The 24591-nt window shown below is 38.9% G+C and overlaps 2 protein-coding genes and 1 non-coding gene across 5 annotated transcripts in view; all 3 read right to left on the bottom strand.

Annotated features, from left to right (window-relative positions):
• trim37 (tripartite motif containing 37) overlaps positions 1-10043 on the bottom strand; it is a 55917-nt gene extending 45874 nt beyond the window's left edge. Inside the window, exons 1-6 of the mRNA XM_062958937.1 lie at positions 10025-10043; positions 9736-9819; positions 5799-5900; positions 5285-5325; positions 2920-3036; positions 1114-1201 (exon numbers count right to left, since the gene is read on the bottom strand). Of these exons, the coding sequence (XP_062815007.1) occupies positions 1114-1201; positions 2920-3036; positions 5285-5325; positions 5799-5900; positions 9736-9756 (369 nt within the window). The 5' untranslated portion in view covers positions 9757-9819; positions 10025-10043. The remainder of the gene's footprint in view (positions 1-1113; positions 1202-2919; positions 3037-5284; positions 5326-5798; positions 5901-9735; positions 9820-10024) is intronic.
• Positions 10044-15488: 5445 nt separating this feature from the next.
• ska2 (spindle and kinetochore associated complex subunit 2) overlaps positions 15489-24591 on the bottom strand; it is a 37279-nt gene continuing 28176 nt past the window's right edge. For all 3 annotated transcript variants that reach the window (XM_062960372.1, XM_062960370.1, XM_062960371.1), the window contains exons 2-5: positions 20940-21029; positions 19295-19471; positions 17521-17607; positions 15489-17263 (exon numbers count right to left, since the gene is read on the bottom strand). In XM_062960372.1, coding sequence (XP_062816442.1) covers positions 17228-17263; positions 17521-17607; positions 19295-19471; positions 20940-21029 — 390 coding nt within the window. In that variant the 3' untranslated portion in view covers positions 15489-17227. The remainder of the gene's footprint in view (positions 17264-17520; positions 17608-19294; positions 19472-20939; positions 21030-24591) is intronic.
• Positions 21315-21412, bottom strand: mir301a (microRNA mir-301a). Its single transcript, NR_129948.1, has one exon. It is a non-coding gene; the product is annotated as a microRNA mir-301a (primary transcript).

Raw genomic sequence — 24591 nt, 5'->3', positions numbered from 1 at the left:
CGGCTTATACCTGAGTCAATGTTTTCCCAGATTTTTGTGGTAAAATTAGGTGCCTCGGCTTATATTCGGGTTGGCTTATACTCGAGTATATACAGTATTTGCCGCTGGCTTTGTGGCAGGCTTGAGTGTGATAGGAATTTTAGATTAATGTATTTAGAAGAGAACCTAATATTATTATTATTAATAATAATAATTTTATTTTTGTATCCCACCTCCATCTCCCCGAAGGGACTTGGGGCAGCTTACATGGGGACAAGCCCAACAACAATATAAATTAAAACACAGAACCATGAAATTAAAACATTATAACAAAATAAAACTATATATAAACCTTTATAAAATAATGCAACACTAAAAGAAGGATTTATGTTGATCCTATCAAGGTAACATAAGCAATATTTTCATATAGCTATGATTATGTAATAATAATAATACACTTATTACCCGTCTTTCCTTGCAGCTCGGGCAGGGTACAATATTGTTAAAACAAAGAGATAAAACACTATTAAAATAAAAGATACCCACAGTTGAAATGCAGGTAAGCTGTGAAAGAGCAAAACATATGCCCAGAACAATGGCTATATCTATAAACCAGTGGTTCTCAACCCCCAGATGTTTTGGTGTACAACTTCCAGAAATCTCAGCCAGTTTACCAACTATGAGGATATCTAAGAGTTGAAGGCAAAAGCATCTGGGGACTCACAGGTTGAGAACCACTGCTATTTATTTATTTGTTACATTTATATGCCGCCCTTCTCACCCAGAGCAGCTTACAAATTAAATTTCCATACAATATTATATTATTAGCATAGTACAATACTGGCAATAAATTACCATATTGTACTATATCAATATATTGTAATATTATTAGTAATATTACATGTAAAATATAATATATAATTAATATTATATTGTATTATTAGTATCATATCATATTACAATATAATATTATGAATATTGTATGTATATACAATATGTTATAATTATTATATATTATTGTATTATTATAAGCTTTCAACAATACAAAAGTACAGAGTTTCTTCCATAACACTAAGTCTATTTCCAAGCAAGTACTAAGCAGGTAGCACTTCTTCCCTCAAAGCCAATACTCACCATTCCTCCCCAAAGGGCACACTGGTGGCAGATACATTTCTTACATGTCCAACAAAATACACTCAGTTTTTCATGATGATTTTCACACCTTAAAAAAAAGAAAAGGATTTGTAATATAGACGTGTTCAAACTAATGAGTCTCTCATCTCTTACTCGCTACTTCTGACATGCTATCTTAGAAGTGGAGGACATGAAAGATGCATCCAGGCATTTCCTGGGCAATGTCTTTGTAGACGACTGATTCTCTCACACCAGAAGCAACTTGCAGTATGCAACCAACCAAACAAACAAACAAACTGACCTTGTCAGGACCGACCATGACAATAATCGCAATTAACATAGTGAAGGCTTGTCAGCTGCCAAACAACAGTTGCTTTATCAACTGTGTTGAGATAAGAAATGTGACGTGCTGTGTGTCCAAGAAATACACAGGGATAAACAACACAAACACCCAAAATCCCAAGAATGATCTTAGTGACGGAAAGACCACATGCGCAGTATGAAAGTGCCGTCTTTGTAAAACCAGGCCTTCGAATTAGCAGTGCCCATAACAATGAAGAAAACAATATAGAGATTCTAACAGTAGAGCTTAGTAACATTACAATTAGCTCTATGTACAAGCCCCCAAATGAAGTTTTGGTTTTCCCCTCCCGAGAACCTTTATAGACACCAAAGGGTGGTAGTAACAGCCATAGGCACGTATGGGGCTATGCTCAGAAGGATAAAAATGGAGAGGCTGTCCTTTCCTGGGCTTAACAACATAAACTATTGTTTATTCATGATAGTATTTATTTATTTATTTTATTACAATATTTATATCCCGCCCTTCTCACCCAACAGGGGACTCAGGGCGGCTTACAATAAAACGCATATATAAAAATTATAGTAAGCTCCCACTTTACTAAAACAGTGGGAGATGGCACTAACTTGGCATTCTTACAATAGCCAAAGGTCTCTGAATCTCTAAATCTATTTGCCTTATGGTTCTCATGTTATTATTCTTTTACTCTCCGCCCTCATAGAATCTTGTGCAAAAAAAAAAAAAAAGAACAAACTGCTAAAATTCTGAGGGAATAAAACGGGAAAGCTAACATAACCACGTGTGTGCCCGTTCTTCATGCTTGAATCAACTCAAAAAGAGAGATTAAAATGTCAGGCCTTGCCATTTGTGAACAAATGAATGCACAAAAAGATAGACTACCAACATGCTATAATGTTCCCAGGCGGTGAAACGAACATCAGGATGTCCTGGCCAAAAAACTCAATTCTATGTACAACTGGAAGCGTTAAAGACCATTACCTAGCATTCTTCTATTTCTCCGTAAGTTACTGTCACCTCTTGACAGAGCCTTAAAAGCACAAAATGATCGTCAGGGAAATCCCTGCTCCTGTTTCCAATTCTCAATTGGAGAGAGAAGCAGAGGCTCGCCATTAGGGACCTGGACTGGTCTTCCTGAACATGCCCAAAGTGGGCTAGGACCATAAAGAAAAGCACCAAGCCTCGTTCCATCTTAAAGTCTAGCATGAAGGAGAAACAGGGATTGTCTTGGGTCTCTTTGGGATAAAATTAGAGGATCTCAGCTATCAGAGCGTTAGTTAACAAGGCCACTCAAAAGCCCCAGCACTGGCCCAAACTGCTCTCCAAGTCTCAAACTATCAAAGGGGTCCACACTCTGACACCTTGTTTGACTTATCAGTTTAATCCAGCCTTTTGAACATCCAAACATTGGCTTCCTAAATCGGGTCAATCCTTTAAACGAGGCACTTGAACACTCTCAATTCATAAGACCCTTGACTCCGACATACTTGTCTTTTTCGTTTTCCTCATGCTTGTTCAAGTTGCACAGCTGGAGTGTGTCAAGCTGCTGGGTCACCTCTTCAGCCCAGCGACAGTTGACAAGTTCTCGCAGCTGGAGCGGAGCTCTGCAAGAAACAATTTCCAAAGTGAGGACTGGAGGATTTGTTTAAAAGGAAAACAAGACTTTATTTCAATGTATTACTATCCATTCACATCTTTAAAGTGTAGGGGCCGGGCTGTAGCGCAGGCTGGTTAGCAGCCAGCTGCAATAAATCACTCTGACCAAGAGATCATGAGTTCGAGGCCAGCCCGTGTCGGGGTGAGCACCTGACAATTAAAAATAAAATATAGCCCCTGCAACCCAAAAGATAGTTGCATCTATCAAGTAGGAAATTTAGGTACCACTTATATGTGGGGAGGCTAATTTACAACACCATAAAAATAATCCAGCCACCATTGGAATGAGGAAGTTGCCATCGCAGTGGATGATGAAGCAGCTGCTCCCCCTGTGGCCGGAATCAAGCATACCCGCTGGAAGCTGGAGAAGGTTTAAATTGCCTCTGTGTCTGTCTCTGTCTCTGTTCTATGTTATATGGCATTGAATGTTTGCCTTATATGTGTACAATGTGAGCCGCCCTGAGTCCCCTTCAGGGTGAGAAGGGCGGAATATAAATACTGTAAATAAATAAATAATAAATAGGAAGGGAAAATGGGAAACTGGTGTAAAGATATCAAATGAAGACATGTGTATTGGTTTTGTTGCCTACCCTAATTATTGAGGTATTGAATAGATCAATGAAATGGAAATAATTAATCAATGATTCAGAGGACTAAAAATAATATACAGTAGAGTCTCACTTATCCAACACTCGCTTATCCAAGGTTCTGGATTATCCAACGCATTTTTGTAGTCAATGTTTTCAATATATCGTGATATTTTGGTGCTAAATTCGTAAATACAGTAATTACTACATAGCATTACTGCGTATTGAACTACTTTTTCTGTCAAATTTGTTGTCTAACATGTTTTGGTGCTTAATTTGTAAAATCATAACATAATTTGATGTTTAATAGGCTTTTCCTTAATGCCTCCTTATTATCCAACATATTCGCTTATCCAATGTTCTGTCAGCCCGTTTATGTTGGATAAGTGAGACTCTACTGTATAGTCAAAACTAATAGCTGTGGTCCAACCCTTGATATGATCACTGTGAGACAAGGAGCAGTTGTTCACAGTCTAAATCTGTGAAGCCACCAGTTGTCATCCCCACCCCCACCTCAAGCAGGATAGCAAATTAAAGTGTCACTATAATAAAATATTTCACAGCTGCAACATCCACGTTAATCTAGCTTTACGTGATAGTCATATTTTGTCCAGCCGATGGATTGTAGCTCTGGACTCTCTATCTGGCATATCAGTGAAGTTCACACCCTGATGTACACAGTAAAATGTACACAGTAACATACAGTATTAATTTAGCAAAAGTTTCAATATGTCTACTAACTTCTAGCACCATAACCATCTTCAGTAATATTATAAACACAGCGAGTTAAACCGCCAGCTACAGAAAATCTTGTCGACCGGAAGGTCGGCGGTTCAAGCTCCTACCTAGCTTCTGCTAACCTAGTAGTAGAGTAAATAAATAGGTACCGCTTTGAGGGGAGGTAGAAGGCACCCTTGAAAAACATGCCGGCAATTTGATCAGGAAGGCAACAGGCCCCTTGGCATGGAAAATAGAACAGTGACTCCCCATGGCCGAGTCGAGCACAGCCTCCAGACGCCAAAAATGAAAAAGAAGGAATGCCTTGCCTCTGTCCATGTACTGTCTGTCTTTGTTGTTAATTGTGTAACAGCACTGAATGTTTGCCATATATGTATTCTGTAATCCACTCTGAGTCCCCTCAGGGAGATAGAGCGGAATATAAATAAAGATGATGATGATGATGATTATACTGTTATGCCCTGTTGATCAGTGAAATCAGTGGCTTTGTTACAGCTGTTATCAAATTGTGCAGATATACATATACTCTTGAAGTATTTAGCCATCTATTGGAAATTAATTCCTTTCATTAACTAAAATACTTTTGCCACAACACTGTATAGGACAAATGCCCACTTTCTCTTGCTCAGCAAGCAGAGGATGTTCATACCTTTTCAAAATGTGAGCGTACAGCAAATGGACATCTCTTTCATACAGACATGTATCTAAAAAGCTTGGCATCTTTTTTTAGACCCTTCTAAATAAACAGGTTCTCACTTGTGTATTTTCAGTTTAGTACCCTGATGGCTTCTTCTTTGATTTCATGGCTTTTAAATGTAACATTTTTGCACAGTAACAAAAAAGAAACAAACAATAAAAAGACACAACTTACCGACAATGTGGGCACTGAGCTCTTTGTTCTGTCAGCCAGCGCTGTCAACAAAAAAAATAATTATGGTATAACACAGTGTAGAATTTCAAAAATATTAGAAAATAAAGATTATCACAGGTAACTCCATAACTGGACCCATTTCTTAAAAATAATTCACAACCGCAAGGCACAGTGGAATGGCTCTAGATTTAAATATACTTAGAGAAGACCCTATAGACATCCTTGTCCCTCTGATTTCAAAGTGTCTCTTCAATGTATAGCTAAGTTCAGACCCAACCTGATATTATTCAAAAGAAAATATTCAAATGAGAAATACTGTCAGCTCCAAAAGACATGTGACTTTCAACACTTATTAAAAATGTAGTTTTTTAAACTCATGGGAACTCTGGAGCCCTTTAAAAGCTTGTTAGAAGCTCCCTAACAGAGAAATATAATAGTCAGCAAGTGTCTATTGAGCACAGAAATCCCACACATAATATGCAAGTCCATCCCAAAACTCCAGAGTTCTGCTTACCCGAATGCAACTGAAACAACACAGCTTGGAGCAGTGTGGACACAGGCGCGCATCGCGCAACTTTTCCATACAAATGAAACATCGGAACACTTCAGCAATACTCTGCAAAGACAAAAATAAAATTATTCTGGAATCATTGCTGAGACAAATCATATAGACAGCAGTTACCATGTTACAGTATGGATTTCAGTCTGATTACATTTCCCGAGGGAAAGCATCACCAAAAGCCTAAGAATAAGCCTCGACAAAAACATTTTCACCATATTATACTACTCCACAATAATGAGAAGGAAAAAACAAATAATTTGCTTATCTCTGAGTCAAATCAAAGATGAAGACAACTATGCAACGTTTTTATATATGGAAGACAGGTCCCAGTCAACAAGGCCAGAAACACTGAGAAACAAATTGTGTTTCTTACTTTTTAAGTTGAAAAGCAAGACATTTTGAAATCTACCACAAAGCTGTAGAATACTATATTATTATTATCATTATTATTATTATTCAAGTACTGTGTGTAAGTAATTATTAAAACATATACAATCTAATGAGTTTGTTAATGTTGTCTATGTGTGGAGACTTTTAGGACACTTTGCATAATAATAGCAGCAGTAGTATTAAAAATGCTGTTATTATTTCATTGAGATAATAATAATAATGACAATATCAACAATAAAGGTAAAGGTTTCCCCTGACATTAAGTCCAGTCGTGTCCGACTCTGGGAGTTGGTGCTCAACTCCATTTCTAAACTGAAGAGCCGGCGTTGTCCGTAGACACCTCCAAGGTCATGTGGCCATAGGCATGACTGCATGGAGCGCCATTACCTTCCCACTGGAAGGTAATGGCGGGAAGGTAACAATATAAGATTAAGAATAAAATATAATATTAATTACAGTAGAGTCTCACTTATCCAACATAAACGGGCCGGCAGAACGTTGGATAAGCGAATATCTTGGATAATAAGGAGGGATTAAGGAGAAGCCTATTGAACATCAAATTAGGTTATGATTTTACAAATTAAGCGCCAAAACATCATGTTTTACAACAAATTTTGACAGAAAAAGTAGTTCAATAGGCAGTAATGCTACATAGTAATCACTGTATTTACGTATTTAGCACCAAAATATCACGATATATTGAAAACATTGATTACAAAAATGGCTTGGATAATCCAGAAGCTTGGATAAGCGAGGCTTGGATAAGTGAGACTCTACTGTATCACGATATATTGAAAACATTGACTACAAAAATGGCTTGGATAATGCAGAAGCTTGGATAAGCGAGTGTTGGATAAGTGAGACTCTACTGTATATACTTTATATTACATCTAATATTTCTAACAATATTACGGTATGATGGTCTAGTACAATATACAGTAGTAATATACAATGCTAATATTGTGCTATACTAATAATAGAATATATTGTATGTACAGTACATATAATTTGTAAGTCGCCCTGAGTCCCTTCGGGTGAGAAGGGCGGGACAGAAAGGATAATAATAATAATAATAATAATAATAATAATAATAATAATAATAATAAAACTTTATTTATATACCGCCCTATCTCCCGGATGGGACTCAGGGTGGTTTACAGTCATAAAAGCAACACAAACATTACATAACAACATAATAACATAAAGTAAAATAATACAATTATAACAATAAATAACACTTACATGACCAGATCAAGGGGATGGGAACGGGATGGAAATAAATAAATAAATAAATATGTACAGTAGAGTCTCACTTATCCAAGCCTTGGTTATCCAAGGTTCTGGATTATCCAAGCCATTTTTGTAGTCAATGTTTTCAATATATCGTGATATTTTGGTGCTAAATTTGTAAATACAGTAATTACAACATAACATTACTGCGTATTGAACTACGTTTTCTGTCAAATTTGTTGTATAAAATGATGTTTTGGTGCTTAATTTGTAAAATCATAACGTAATTTGATGTTTAATAGGCTTTTCCTTAATCTCTCCTTATTATCCAACATATTCGCTTATCCAACATTCTGCCGGCCCGTTTACGTTGGATAAGTGAGACTCTACTGTATATATACATACAATATATTATATTATACAAATATATTGCAATATTATTAGTAATATTGCAGGTAATATAAATATACAATTATAATAGTGAATTATAATTATTATTACATTATAATATTACATCATAATATTATGTTTAGCTTGGATAAGTGAGACTCTACTGTATATATACATACAATATATTATATTATACAAATATATTGCAATATTATTAGTAATATTGCAGGTAATATAAATATACAATTATAATAGTGAATTATAATTATTATTACATTATAATATTACATCATAATATTATTATGTTTAGCTTGGATAAGTGAGACTCTACTGCAGGGGTCCCCAAACTAAGGCCCGGGGGCCGGATGCGGCCCTCCAAGGTCATTTACCTGGCCCCCGCCCTCAGTTTTATAATATAATATTTTTATATCATTTTAATAATATATTGTATTTACATATAATATTGATAATAATATTATAATGTTATACAATATAATACTAATACCATATAATAATATTAATTATATGTTATATATTACATATAATATTAAAGTATAGTGGTATCGTTCAATATCTATATATATAAAAGAGTGATGGCATCACGGCAGCGGACAAAACAACAAAAGTAAACACCCCCCAACCTCAAAAATTGACATCACAACCCCTCATCCATGCCTCTAGGTTGATACAACAAAAAGAAAAGAAAAATAAAGTCCTAATTAGAGGGAGAGGAATAATTGTTTTTATCCAATTGCTGCCAGTTAGAAGGCTAAGCTCCGCTCACTTGGTCTCCTAGCAACCCACTCAGCCCAGGGGACCCTTTACCTTAACTACCACCAATTCCTCAATACTTTATTTCCCATACCACCATACTTCACCACAGCAACGCGTGGCCGGGCACAGCTAGTAGTAATATATAATGCTAATATTGTGCTATGCTAATAATATAATACATATTGTATGTACATACAGCTGCTCTGAGTCCCCTTCAGGATGAGAAGGGCGGGATATAAATGTAATAAATAAATGTAGTAAATGAATAAATAAATAATTTTAGACTTAGGCTCGCCCAAAGTCTGAAATGACTTGAAGGCACACAACAACAACAACAATCCTAATTCACTTGACTATCTCATTGGCCAGAAGCAGGCCCACATTTCCCATTGAAATCCTGATAGGTTTATGCCGGTTACAATTGTTTTCATTTTTAAATATTGTATTGTTCTTTCATTGTTGTTGTTGTTGTTGCGTTTTTTTTTCCAAATGATAATTCGGCCCCTCAACAGTCTGAAGGATTGTGAAACGGCCCTCTGCTTTAAAAGTTTGAGGACCCCTGCTCTACTGTATATAAAATTTCTCAAGTGTTTTATAATGATTGTGATTTTTTAAACGCCTTTTAAATTTATTTGTGTGTTTTTGTATTTGATATTATTGTATGTTGGTTTTATATCTGTAAGCCGCCCCGAGTCCTTCTGGGGAGATGGTGGCGGGGTACAAAAATAAAATTATTATTTTTATTATTATTATTATAAAATTAGCATGGCACAGGAGACAAGATGAAACTAACTAAACACTGGGGGAGAACCCAACAAAAAATTCCCCCAGGCAGGAGGCTGGCTTTGAAGCTGCAAGGCCATTCAATGCTAATCAAAGTGGCCCAATTGCAGCATTCACACTTGCCTCAAAACACCTGGAGGGCCGGAGTTTGTGAATAAGAATAAGAATACCTCACAACCTCTGAGGATGCCTGCCATAGATGTGGGCGAAACGTCAGGAGAGAATGCTTCTGGAACATGGCCACACAGCCCGAAAGACACACAACAACACCAAGAATAAGAATGTCAACAACAGCAGTGAGCAGCAGCAGGGCCTTGCCTACCTCCACGCTCTGCTCGTCCATGGCTCCAGTCCGGGCCTGCTCGGCTCTCTCCGCCTCTCGTCCCCTCAGCCGCCGCCCGCCTCTCTGGGGGAGGCAAACACACGCCTCGGTGAGCCCATGGAGCCCCTTCTCAAGGCCCACCGAGCCCCCGCCGCCGTCCCCACTCCGAAGCGCCCCCCATATTTCCCCTCAGCGGGAGGAAAACGGCGCTTCCCGGCGGCTCCTCCGGCGGACGGAGGGCGGGAACGACCGAGGAAAAAAACTGAGGTAACCCCCGCCTGCCACTCACTGCGCATGCGCCGCCGCCGCTGCTGCCTCCACTCCGGCCGCCGCTCTGCTGCATTCGCCGGCAGCCAGGAAACAAACCGCAGCACGCATGCGCGCTAGGGCACCCGGGGAAAGCACTGCACTGCGCATGCGGGTGGTCTCTTTCCCTCTTGAGAAGGGAACTACAACTCCCACTGTGGTGAGTCAGTCCCCTCAAACTCTCCCCAAAATCAAGGTGAATTTCTCCCAAAAGACCTCCAGTATTTTTTGCTGGAAATGGGGGCTCTGTGTGCCGAGTTTGGTACAATTCCATCTTTGGTGGAGTTCAGAGCGCTCATTAATCACAGGTGAACTATACATCCCAGTACCTACAAGTCCAAAATGTCCAGGCCAATTCCCCTCAAAACCCACCAGTCTTCAAATGTGGGCATATCGGGAATGCATGCCAAGTTTGGTCCAGATCCATTATTATTTGGGTTCACACTGGGGGTTGGTGCTCATCTCCATTTCTAAGCCCAAGAGCCGGCGTTGTCCGTAGACACCTCCAAGGTCTTGTGGCCATTGGCATGGCTGTATGGAGCACCGTTACCTTCCCACCGAAGCGGTACCTATTGATCTACTCACATTTTCATGTTTTCGAACTATGTTTGGCAGAAGCTGGAGCTAACAGTGGATGCTCACTCCACTCCCCGGATTCAAACCTGCAACCTTTCAGTCCACAAGTTCAGCAGCTCAGCGCTTTAACACGCTGCGCCACTGGGAGCTCAGTTGTGTATAGATTTACTGTATATACTCGAGTATAAGCCTAGTTTTTCAGCCCTCTTTTTAAGACTGAAAAAGCCTCCCTCGGCTTATACTCGGGTGAGGGTCCTGGTTGGCTTATATTTGGATCAGCTTATACTCGAGAATATATGGTACATTTATTATTTTTCTCTATTATTGGTATTGTTACGGTTATTATTTTTCTCTATTATTGTTGCTACTATTAGTTATTTTACTCTATTTCTATTATTATTAATACACTTATTATTTCACTCTGATATTATTATTATTCCATTTATTATTTACTCTATTATTACATGTATTATTTTCCTGTATTTATTATTATTATTATTACATGTATTACTTTATTATTATTAAAGGGATACATAAGCACATTTACATTGAAGATGAGAATCATGATTGGATCAGAGTTGGACAGTCTTATCTTAAATTTGAGCTCGATGTAAATATTCAAAAACATTTAACCTACTGATGCCTCAATGTAATTTTATTGGTACAGTAGAGTCTCACTTATCCAACACTCGCTTATCCAATATTCTGGATTATCCAACACATTTTTGTAGTCAATGTTTTCAATACATCGTGATATTTTGGTGCTAAATTCGTAAATACAGTAATTACTACATAGCATTACTGCGTATTGAACTACTTTTTCTGTCAAATTTGTTGTATAACATGATGTTTTGGTGCTTAATTTGTAAAATCATAACCTCATTTGATGTTTAATAGGCTTTTCCTTAATCCCTCCTTATTATCCAACATATTCGCTTATCCAACGTTCTGCCGGCCCATTTATGTTGGATAAGTGAGACTCTACTGTACATTTATTATTTCACTCTGATCTTAGAGTAAAATAATAAATATAATAATAATATCAGAGTGAAATAATAAATGTATTAATAATAATATTTATTACTACGTGTATTATTTTCCTGTATTATTATTATTATTACATATATTATTTTACTCTATTATTATTAAAGGGATACATAAGCACATTTACATGGAAGAAGATGAGAATCATGATTTGATCAGAGTTGGACAGTCTTATCTTAAATTTGAGCTTGATGTAAATATTCAAAAACATTTAACCTACTGATGCCTCAATTCATGTAATTTCATTGGCTATGCGCGCAAGCTTTTAATGAATGAACTCAGTTAGTGTTACATGGATTGGATTAAGGCTTTTGCACAAGGTCTGATGAATGATTGGCATATATATTTGGTGTTGCACTGTCTATAAATCTTTTATATATTTATTGATTTATTTACAGTATTTATATTCCGCCCTTCTCACCCCGAAGGGGACTCAGGGCGGATTACAATGAACACATATATATGGCAAACATTCAATGCCAACAGACAAACAACATACATTAGACAGACTCAGAGGCATTTTTAACATTTTTCCAGCTTCACGATTCCGGCCACAGGGGGAGCTGTTGCTTCACCGTCCATAGTGGCTGTACTTCCTCATTCCTTTCCTCGTGTTTTGCTGGCGTGTTATAGTGTTATAGTGTTGTAGTGTTATAGTGTTGTAAATTAGCCTCCCGCATAAAGCATCCCTAAATTTCCCTAATTGACAGATGCAACTGTCTTTCGGGGCTGCATAGGTCAACAGCAAGCCGGGGCTATTAATGGTCGGAGGCTTAACCCGACCCGGGCTTCGAACTCATGACCTCTTGGTCATTAGTGATTTATAGCAGCTGGTTACTAGCCAGCTGCGCCACAGTAAAATATTGTATTTTACTATGTTATTTAACTATTTTAACTGTTTTATTCTTACTTTATTGTATTATGATATACTGGCAGTGATCCTGCCAGTTGTGTAAGCCGCCCTGAGTCCCCTTGGGGAGAAGGGCAGGGTAGAAATATCAGAAATAATAAATAATAATATTATATTAAATAATAATAATAATAAATAATAATATTTGTTTCTATTTCTGAAATTTACCACTCTCGGCTTATACTGGAGTCAATGTTTTCCCAGTTTTTTTGTGGTAAAATTAGGTGCCTCGGCTTTGATTCGGGTCAGCTTATACTCAGGTATATACGGTATATGTATTTCCGCACCAGTCCATGACTTCCATATTTTCTCCCGTACGACGTTTCAAATGGGTTGATTCTCTTCCTATCAATGTTCTCCACTGTCCAGGTTTCACAACCATAAATAAGTATGAAAAGTGCAAGGTCAGTCAATGCTGACTTTATTACTCAGTGGTAGAGAGGCATTGATTACTCAAGACACCCAAATGCATTAGTTGATGCTTCGGCAATTAATAAAACAACTTCCGTTCTACCTATTCCAATTTGTGGCCTCAAAATAGCCCTAAACACACGGGACTGTTTAAACGTGGAATTGCTCCCTGTAAACCCGGATTCACCAGCAGCTTCCATCTCCCTAGCACAGCAGTTTGCAATCCTGCCAACAAAGAAACTGCTTATGTTCTGGGTTGAAATTGAATGTCTCCCTGGAAGAATGGCCAAGCTGACAGAGCAGATTCAGTTTTGTGGTCCCATTATTCCTCTGATCAAAACAGCCTCGCTGCGGCACTCCAATGCTAACTGACCTAAGCATAAGCCATATTTAATAGCAGTAGTTAAGCAAGAGTTACTTCTGAGTAGGAATTCCCCGGGGCTCTGATCTCCAGTACCTTAGATATACTTTGGTTAAGACTGGATGGTCGATTATTTACTATTTATTTATTGTTTATTTACTTCATTTATATGCCGCCCTTCTCACCCCAAAGGGGACTCAGAGCGGCTTACAAATTACATTCACATACAATACATTATATTATGAGCATAGTACTAGCATTCAATTACTATATTGTACTATATCATTACATTGTAATATTATTAGTAATATTACATTTAATATATAATATTATTAAATTGTATTATTATCAGTATTATATCGTAATACATTATAATATTATCGATCTATATATATAAAGGATTGATGGAATCACGGCAGCAACGCGTGGCCGGGCAAAGCTAGTACAATATAATACTAATAATACAATATAATAATTGTATATTCTATATTACACATAACTTTACTAATAATATTGCAGTATACAGTGTTCCCTCACTACTTCATGGTTCACTTTTGCGGATTTGCTGTTTTGCGGTTTTTCAATAAACTCTAAAAGACTATTATAAATCATAAAAAATTACAATTTAGCCTAAGGAAGGGAGGAAGAAGAATCCAAAGGTAGAGAAAAGCAGCCCAAGTGGCAACAGGAGGAGAAGGAGGCGATTTATCAACACACGATTGGTTGATAAAGACTTAGTGTATGACTACTAAAATAATGTATAAATATTAAAATATAACATCCCTACTTTGCGGATTTTCATTTATTGCGGTTGGTCCTAGAACCTAACCCCAGCAATAAGTGAGGGAACACTGTAGTACAATATAGTACAGTAATATATAATGCTAATATTGATCTATGCTAATAATATATTGTATGTACATTGTATGGAAGGGCCGGGCTGTGGCGCAGCTGGCTAGTAACCAGCTGCAATAAATCACTACTGATCGAGAGGTCATGAGTTCGAAGCCCGGGTCGGGTTAAACCCCCGACCATTAAATAGCCTGGCTTGCTGTTGACCTATGCATCCCCGAAAGACAGTTGCATCTGTCAAGTAGGGAAATTTAGGTACACTTTATGCGGTAGGCTAATTTAACTAATTTACAACATCATAAAACTGCCAGCAAAACACATGGAAAGGAATGAGGAAGTATAGCCACTAGTGGACAGTGAAGCAACAGCTCCCCCTGTGGCCGGAATCGTGAAGCTGGAAAAAAAAAGAGTTAAATGCCTCTGTGTCTGTCTATATATGTTGTTTGTCTGTTGGCATTGAATGTTTGCCATATATGTGTTCCTTGTAATCTGCCCTGAGTCCCCTTCGGGGTGAGAAGGGCAGAATATAAATACTGTAAATAAATAAATAATAAATACATAGATCTTGTAAGCCACCCTGAGTCCCCTTCGGGGTGAGACGGGCGGGATATCAATGTTGCAAATAAAATAAATAAGACTTCCGCAGCCACAATTTCATAAGGCCAGCTCCTAATACGAACTGCTGAGGAACAACAAAGGCCAGCTAACACCTCCCAACAAAGGATTCCCCCAGGCAGGAAGCAGCCAGGCTTTGAAACCATTCAGTGCTAATCAAGCTAGCCAATGGCAACATTCACACTTGCCACAAACCCCACTTGCCTAGTTTCCAACAGACCTCACAACCTCCGAGGATGCCTGCCGTAGATGTGGGCAAAACGTCAGGAGAGATTGCTTCTGGAAAATGGCCAGACAGCCTGGGAAACTCACAGCAAGCCAATAATAAAAATAGTACCTCAAGTCTAGTGGAAGCCTTTGGTTCATGCACTCCAACAGAGCTTCTCCGCTCATATGTTTGCAGCTTGGTTGTCTCCCAGCAACTAAACTTTAGCTCAGTCTACAGAGCAAGTGAACCTCTCCTAAACCTCTTTTTCAATTCAAAAGGAACGAAAATACACATCTGGGTTCATCCAGATGTCTTTGTGGATTAGAACCAATATGTTTTACCATGAGATCTAGCTACTAAGACTGAGAGAAGTTCATGGAGTGTTTTTCACTCACTAAAATCAGCCAGCCTTAGTCTGAAAGTGATGAGCAAATAGTAGAGCTTTAAAGACCAACTAAACCAGTTAAAGCCATATTTCATGTTTGTTTATTTATAAATAGTATTATAGAATTCTCTCTTTAGGCACAAACTGACAAAATGGAACTCTTTAAGAGCCTATTGACAAAAGATGGTCATGAATAATATTGAATATAGAGTTGTTGTGTGTTTTCCGGGCTGTATGGCCATGTTCCAGAAGCATTCACTCCTGACGTTTCATCCACATCTATGGCAGGCATCCTCAGAGGTTGTGAGGTCTGTTGGAAACTAGGCAAGTGGGTTCATATATACAACCTCTGAGGATGCCTGCCATAGATGTGGGCGAAACGTCAGGAGAGAATGCTTCTGGAACATGGCCATACAGCCCGGAAAACACACAACAACCCTGTGATCCCGGCCATGAAAGCCTTCGACAACACAATATTGAATGTACATCATCCGTTCACATTTCTGGAAGGAAAACAAGCTCTTATTGCTTCATAATTGTAAAAAGTGTGGAATGTATATTTCTGCAAAGCTAGAGTTCACAAGATCAAAATGAAAAGAAAAACATCGTCAGGGGTTATTCCATATCATAAGGACACTTACAACTAGTAACCCCATTTAACATCTCTATTTAATCACTGCATTTCAAAAATATTTTTAGAATACTGGACTATTTACAGCCAATTTTAATTTATGAAAGCTGTACTGAATGGTGTGCAAATAATAAAAGGCTATAAATACATGTGTTCTCATCTTGGATGAAACATTAGTGTTCTCAGGGTTGTTGTGTGTTTTTCAGGCTGTATGGCCATGTTCCAGAAGTAAAATAAATAAATAATAATATTTATTAATAAACATTTATTAACAAATATCCGTAACAATCTTTACTACTAAATATCCGTAATAATCTTTACTACTAAAATCTGTAATAAACTTTACTACTAAACATCAGTAATAAACTACAGTAGAGTCTCACTTATCCAGCATTCACTTATCCAACGTTCTGGATTATCCAACACATTTTTTAGTCAATGTTTTCAATATATCGTGATTTTTTGGTGCTAAATTCATAAATACAGTAGTTACTATGTAGCATTACTGCATATTTAACTACTTTTTCTGTCAAATTTGTTGTATAACATGATGTTTTGGTGCTTAATTTGTAAATTCATAACCTAATTTGATGTTGAATAGGCTTCTCCTTCATCTCCCCTTATTATCCAACATATTTGCTTATCCAACGTTCTGCCGGCCCGTTTATGTTGGATAAGTGAGACTCTACTGTATTACTAAACATCAGTAATAAACTTTATTACTAAACATTAATAATAAACTTTATTACTAAACATTAGTAATAAGCTTTATTACTAAACATTAGTAATAAGCTTTATTACTAAACATTACTAAACAATATTACTAAACATTACTATTATTAATATAAATAATATTTATCAATAATATTTATTAATATTTCTGGAACATGGCCATATAGCCCAAAAGATACACAGCAACCCTGTGATTCCAGCCATGAAAGCCTTCAACACATTAGTGTTCTCAACTTGGATGAAACATTAACAGTGTTGGCTGGTTGGAAGCATCTTCAAGTTGTTTAAATCTCAATATATTTATTCACAATATGAACACCATAGCACATTAGGATACGCTTCATCAACACTTAAACTTACTTACAAACATTTTAGGACCTCTGTACAAATCCAGAATGATCAACAAAAACTATTTGACAAAAACAAATAGGTCACTTAAGGTATGGCCTCATTTTTCAACGTCAATTGGCGTCAGTGGCATTCGTGTTTGGACACTCCTGCGGAAGAAGGATTGATCACAAATTAAGAAAGTGTTTAAAATATGCAGTTATATTTTCAAATGTAACAGATCACAGATATAGCCGAACAATATTCACATAATAATAAAGGGGAAATTTGATTTATTTATTATTATTTATTATTTAATTACTAGCTTGGGTACCCGCAGTTGCTCGAGTCATTAGAAAAAGTCACTTTTGAGTCATTCCAGAGGGAAAAATACACAAAGAAGCACATTCTACTGGATCAGATTTACCTGTTTTGCCAGGGCTTCTGTAACTTCAGGCGTGTGGAGCATTAAGTGTTGCATTGCAAGCTGTTCTTCTTCAGAAAGAGGTGAAGTCTGGAGAGGAGAAAGAAGCAAGTCCATGTCCTAAAGAACCTCTCAAAAAATCTATGTCAGACTGGGAAACCCCATCCCATGTTAAATATGAGAATATGTTGCTTTAATGACAGTTACTGTATATACTCGTCGGGTTTTTCAGCCCTTTTTTAGGCTTACTCAAGTGAGGGTCCTGGTCAGCTTATACTCGAGTATATATGGTACATTTATTATTGTTCTCTATTATTATTGGCATTATTACATTCATTATTATTCTCAATTATTATTGGTATTATTATATTTATTACTATTCTCTAGTATTATTGGTATTATTACATTTATTATTTTACTCTATTATTATTGTTACTATTACATTTATTTTACTCTATTTTTATTATTATTAATACATTATTTCACCCTGATAGTAGTATTGTTATTACGTTTATTATTTTACCCTATTATTATTATTAAAAGGATACATAAGGGCATTTACATTGAAGAATGCATTGCCAAAAGAGATCAGGCAATCCCCTACATTATCTAATTTCTGTAAGGAACCTGGTGGTGTTGGCAGGTTTTTCAGTAATTACATTGGAATACCGCCGATTTCTGGGCCTGAATATATTGCACAAGTTTTCTCTAACTTAAAATGATACATTTTAATATACAGAAGAGTCTCACTTATCCAAGCTAAACGGGCCGGCAGAAGCTTGGATAAGCGAATATCTTGGATAATAAGGAGGGATTAAGGAAAAGCCTATTAAACATCAAATTAGGTTATGATTTTACAAATTAAGCACCAAAACTTCATGTTATACAACAAATTTGACAGAAAAAGTAGTTCAATACGCAGTAATGTTATGTTGTAATTACTGTATTTACAAATTTAGCACCAAAATATCATGATGTATTGAAAACATTGACTACAAAAATGGCTTGGATTATCCAGAGGCTTGGATAAGCGAGGCTTGGATAAGTGAGACTCTACTGTATTGGGTTTATGGTTCCCGTCCCCTTGATCAGGTCATGTAAGTGTTATTTATTTCTATAATTGTATTTTTACTTTGTTTAATAATGTGTTATGTTTGTTATGTAATGTTTGTGTTGTTTTTATGATTGGAAACCGCCCTGAGTTCCATCCGGGAGATAGTTTTATTTATTATTTATAAGAAGAGAATAATGATTTATTCTGACTGAACTACAGACAAAGCATGAGGATGAACAGATATGATTTCATGTTTGCAATTTATATTTGGTAATTTATATTGTATTTTAGTAGTTTTTAAATGTTTTATGATATTGATTTGTACGGGCATCAAATTGTTGCCATTACTGTAAGCCGCCCTGAGTCCCTTCGGGTGAGAAGGGTGGGATATAAATGTGAGAAATAAATAAATCAGAGTCGGAGAGTCTTATCTTTATGTAAATATTCAAAAACATTTAACCTACCGATGCCTCAATTAATGTAATTTTATTGGTATCTATTTTTATTTCTGAAATTTACCACTCTCGGCTTATACTGGAGTCAATTGTTTTCCCAGTTTTCTTGTGCTAAAATTAGGTGCCTCGGCTTATATTCAGGTTGGCTTATACTCGAGTATATATGGTAGGTATTTTTTATATGAAATGTTAATTAAAGGCCTATGAAACTGATTGAAGGCCCATGTATGTTCACCAGAACTTGCATGAGCAAAGCTCAGAGCATTACCTCCATGCCTGCGTGATGCTGTATTTCCTGAACCAGCTTCATCGTCTTGGCAAGAGTGGCACGAATCGAGCGCATGGACTCTTGCTTCTCGGCGGAGATTTCTTGAAGCCGTTCACACACGGCTTGGTAACGAGACTTCACCAAGGAAAGTTGCTGAATGAGAACCAACGGGTTTTCCTGTAACAGAATCAAGGGGAAAGTGCTTGTAGTGGAGACCAATGAATATTGCAGTTGATTAGCATTGAGTGGCCTTGCAACTTCAAAGCCTGGATTCTACCTGCCTGGGGGAATCCTTTGTTAGGAGGTGTTAGCTGGCCCTGATTGTTTCATGTCTGGAGTTCCATTTCAACAGAAAGGGGGAAACCGTGAAAATGAACAAAATCTGGCTACCAGTATTTAAAATAAACTATAAAATAGGAAAGTAAATAAATAACAACACTCAAAAACAAGGGAATTCCAGACAGGAAACACCCAGGTAACTATATGCACAGATGTCTATAATACACAGCAAAAAGGAAAAGTATGGTATATAATATAGTACGAGGTAAGTAGTGTTCAAGTTATATACAGTAGAGTCTCACTTATCCAAGTCTCACTTATCCAAGTTTCTGGATTATTCAAGCCATTTTTGTAGTCAATGTTTTCAATACATGGTGATATTTTGGTGATAAATTCATAAATACAGTAATTAAAACAGAACATTACTGCGTATTGAACTACTTTTTCTGTCAAATTTGTTGTATAACGTGATGTTTTGGTGCTTAATTTGTAAAATCATAACCTAATTTGATGTTTAATAGGCTTTTCCTTAATCCCTACTTATTATCCAAGATATTCGCTTATCCAAGCTTCTGCCGACCCATTTACCTTAGATAAGTGAGACTCTACTGTATATACATTTTTGTTACATTTTGTATGTATAAAGGATTACATTACAATAGAAGTATATAACTTGAACACTACTTACCTCGTACTATATTATATACAATACTTCTCCTTTTTGTTAGGAAACAGCCAGGGCCAGTTAACAACTCCCAACAGACCTCACAACCTCTGAGGATGCCTGCCATAGGTGGGCGAAACGTCAGGAGAGAATGCTTCTGGAACATGGCCAGACACCCCGGAAAACTCACAGCAACCCAGTGATTTCGGCCATGAAAGCCTTCAACAACACTTTTAGTCCTTGAGTAAGTGCTGCCCACACTAAGCCAGAGTCTCACACTTCAACAATTAGAACATTACTGTAGGGACCATAAGCCAGAAAAATAGTAAACTATTGTCTATGTAGCTTTGCTTCTACATATGCCCCTCCCTTCTTGGGGGCTGGTGCCTTTCTCCAGAAAGTTCCAAGACCAAAAGTTAGCTTGAAATCAACAAGTGAGGTCATAGGTATCACTTATGCCAAGTAGGTGTGGAAGGTGGGGAAGATCCTCACCCATTGGTCAATTTTAGATAAGCTGAGATATAAATTCTTTGTTTGCTACGCACATGTTGCGACGGCCATTTGCATAGTACGGACCCAGTAGAGTGGGTGCCTACGGCTGTTTCACCTTATCATCAGCTGTGATAACAATAAAAGGCTTGTTTTATTGCTCTCTTGGAATTCTCTCCTTTACTTCCCCTCCGGGCTAGTCTCCAACATTACCTCTTGAGATAATCCATCCGGGAGCCCTTTTCTCATTTCATACTCCAACATGGCCTGGATGTGATTGAGATCAGATTCAGCATCCTGGAACTAAAAACACACAGAATAATCCATTACTGTTCACGTCATACATAGTAATACCCAACCCAAGACAAAGGAATTAACTTCTTCAGGCAGTTTTGTCAATTAAGTTGCCACATAACAGAGAAAGCAATAACCTTTCCAGTGGTAAAAGAAATTTCGCCCCACATTGTTTCAGTATCAGTTAAAGCATGCCCGAGGAACAGAGGTCAAGTGAATGCAAACTTATTCGACACCGATGCTCCAATCTATTTGAAGACGGGGAGAAGCCAACCGAAGCCCCGAGACCCAAGCTGTCAGTTCTGCTTGCAAGTGCTTTGACAATACTATTGCACTGCTAGTTGGGAAGTACAGTAGTGCAATGAAGTCAGAGCCCTTGTCCGCAGCAGGAAAGAAGTTGGCACCAGTTTGGGTGGGAGAAAAAGCGAGGATTTGGTCTCTGTATTGGCATTTCTTAAAGAAATAAACATCATCAGAATATCAGCTCTTTCCAGAAAAAGGAAATAATCTGTTAATACATTAGGGATGAAGAAATCCTTCCATTCAAATTACTGTACACCAATGGTTCCCAAACTTATTTGGCCTGCCGCCCCCTTTCCAGAAAAAATATTACTCAAAGCAGCGTGGTTTGAGGGGTGGGCGTGGTTCCTGTTCAAGAGGGCGGGGCTGAGCCTCTCCCCTAGTCCAAGATGCAGGGCTGGGAGGGAGGTAGGCAGGGCCACAAAAGGGCAGCCAGGACTGGGATGGGCGGAGTTATGAGCTCTGAGATAGGGCTGAGCTTCTATCCCTGTCCTGCGGCACCTGCCAGGACACAGGAGGCGGGGCTACAGAAGGAGGTGGGGCTAGAGGAGGGGGCGGGGCCTCTTCCCAAGTGCCTGACGGGACTGAACCTCTATACCCCGCCCCCGTGTTCTAACAAGCACCTCAGGGGAGGTATACAGAGGCTCAGCCCTGTCTCGCGCTCTTGGGAAGAGGCCCCGCCCCCTCCCCACCCCTAGCCCCGCCCTTTAGTCCTAAAAGGCCTCTCAGGAGAGGTATAGAGGCTCAGCCCTGTCTCATGCTCTTGGGAAGAGGCCCCGCCCCCTCCCCACCCCTAGCCCCGCCCTTTAGTCCTAAAAGGCCTCTCAGGAGAGGTATAGAGGCTCAGCCCTGTCTCATGCTCTTGGGAAGAGGCCCCGCCCCCTCCCCACCCCTAGCCCCGCCCTTTAGTCCTAAAAGGCCTCTCAGGAGAGGTATAGAGGCTCAGCCCTGTCTCATGCTCTTGGGAAGAGGCCCCGCCTCGTTCCCTAGCTCCGCCCTCTGTGTCCCAACAAGCGCCTCAGGAGAGGTATAGATTCTCAGCCCTGTCTCAGGCTCTTGGGAAGAGGCCCCGCCCCTCCTCTGGCCACACCCCCATTTCCTAATAGCTGCCATCACCGCCCCCCTGGATCACTCCAGCGCCCACTTTGGGAATCACTGCTGTACACCCTTACAAAGAACATTCACATTAAAACTGACCCTACAGTTTTGATCAGGGGTCCCCAAACTAAGGCCCGGGGGCCGAATGCGGCCCTCCAAGGTCATTTACCTGGCCCCTGTCCTAAATTTTAGACTTAGGGTTGACCTAAGTCTGCCTGGTCTTTGGAGGTCATTTTGCTTACCTATGGTCTTGAGATTGTCTAGATCAGGGGTCCCCAAACTAAGGCCCAGGGGCCAGATGTGGCCCATCGAAGCCATTTATCCGGCCCCCACAGCACAAGGGCAGAAGGGGGTTGGGCTAAATGACCCAAGGGGTCTCTTCTTCTCTTAAAACCCTTATTATTATTGTTATTATTATTTGAAAAACAACAAGATGAGTCCACACCAGACACTCTGCTGGCTGTTGTATTGGATCATATGTCGGACATTTCCCAAGTGTCTAGGACTGTGTGATGTATCGGCGAATAATGTGTACAGATCCCAGTAAGGTGGCCTTCTGCAGCTGGCAGATGGTAATTTTGTTAGCGCCGATTGTGTTAAGTGCTGGCCTAGGTCTTTAGGCACTGCACCCAGTGTGCCGATTACCACTGGGACCACCTTGACCGACTTGTGCCAGAGTCTTTGTAATTCGATCTTTGAATCCTCATATTGTGTCAGCTTTTCCAGTTGTTTTTCCTCAATCCTTCTGTCACCTGGGATTGCAACATCGACAATCCATACTTTGTTTTTTAACACGATTGTGAGGTCAGGAGTATTGTGTTCCAAAACCCTGTATTATTATTATTATTATTGACACAACGACGTTGTATGACACAGCAAACGATTTATTATTATTATTATTATTATTATTATTATTATTATTATTATTATTAATAACATTGAGGCGAGTGGCCATCTGTCAGGGATGCTTTGCTTGTGCTTTTGGTGCACAGAGGCAGAAGGGGGTTGGACTAAATGGCCCAAGGGGTCTCTTCTAACCTTCTTTATTATTATTATTATTATTATTATTATCATCATCATCATCATTGAGGCTGGGTGGCCATCTGTCAGGTGTGCTCTGCTTGTGCTTTCGGTGCACAAAGGCAGAAGAGGATTGGACTCAATGGCCCAAAGGGTCTCTGCCAACCCTCTTTTTTATTGTTGTTGTTGTTATTATTATTATTATTATTATTGCTCAGTGGCCAACTATAGTCCGGCCCTCCAACGGTCCAAAGGATCGTGACATGGCCCCCTGTTTAAAAAGTTTTGGGACCCCTGGTCTAGATGGTCTTTGAAGGTCTCTTTGCTTAGCTACGGCCTTAGGAGACCATCTAGATGGCTTTTGGAGATCACTTTTCTTACCTATGGTCCTATGAGACCATCTAGATGGCCTTTGAGGGTCCCTTTCCTTACCTATGGTCTTCTGATGGCCTTATGAGATCATGTACATGGCCTTTGATGGTCCTTTTCCTTACCTATGGTTTTATGAGACCATCTAGATGGTCTTTGGAGGTCTCTTTGCTTACCTATGGTCTTATGAGATTGTCTAGATCGGGGGTCCCCAAACTAAGGCCCTCCAAGGTCATTTACCTGACCTCTGTCCTAAGCGTTAGACTTAGGGTTGACCTAAGTTTGAAATGACTTGAAGGCACACAACAACAACAATCCTAATTTTGGACTATTTCATCCTAGTCCGCCGTCCGCCCCCCCCAACAGTCTGAGGGACTGTGAATCGGCCCTCCACTTAAAAAGTTTGAGGACCCCTGGTTTTGATTTTGCCTCACTTTCAGGCTCAGTTCCAATCTGGTTAAGTTCTCTGAAATAAGCAAAGCACAGAAACTGAGGAAGACTGCACTGAGAGTTGCCAAGTTAGTACTGATGTTCTGGGGCAGCGTACAGTCATGTGCACACATGCACAGGATAAAACTATGTTGGGGATGCGAGGGGCACATTCCTATGCATCGGACTTGTAAACAGTCACCCAACCTGCCTCCAGGTTATCAGGCAGGAATGTTTTTACCAAGTGAGAGAGATATCTGGCTCTTATCTCCCAGGCTGATGGGCCTCTGCTGGTATGCACAGCCTACTAACACATTATGTGCGGTCTCATTTGCAAGGCCCCTGTCATACATGC

Source organism: Anolis carolinensis, unplaced genomic scaffold, assembly GCF_035594765.1.
Source record: "Anolis carolinensis isolate JA03-04 unplaced genomic scaffold, rAnoCar3.1.pri scaffold_7, whole genome shotgun sequence".
NCBI classification, from domain to species: domain Eukaryota; kingdom Metazoa; phylum Chordata; class Lepidosauria; order Squamata; family Dactyloidae; genus Anolis; species Anolis carolinensis.
Note: the sequence above shows the minus strand (reverse complement) of the source record. Positions and strands in the feature narration are given on the sequence as shown.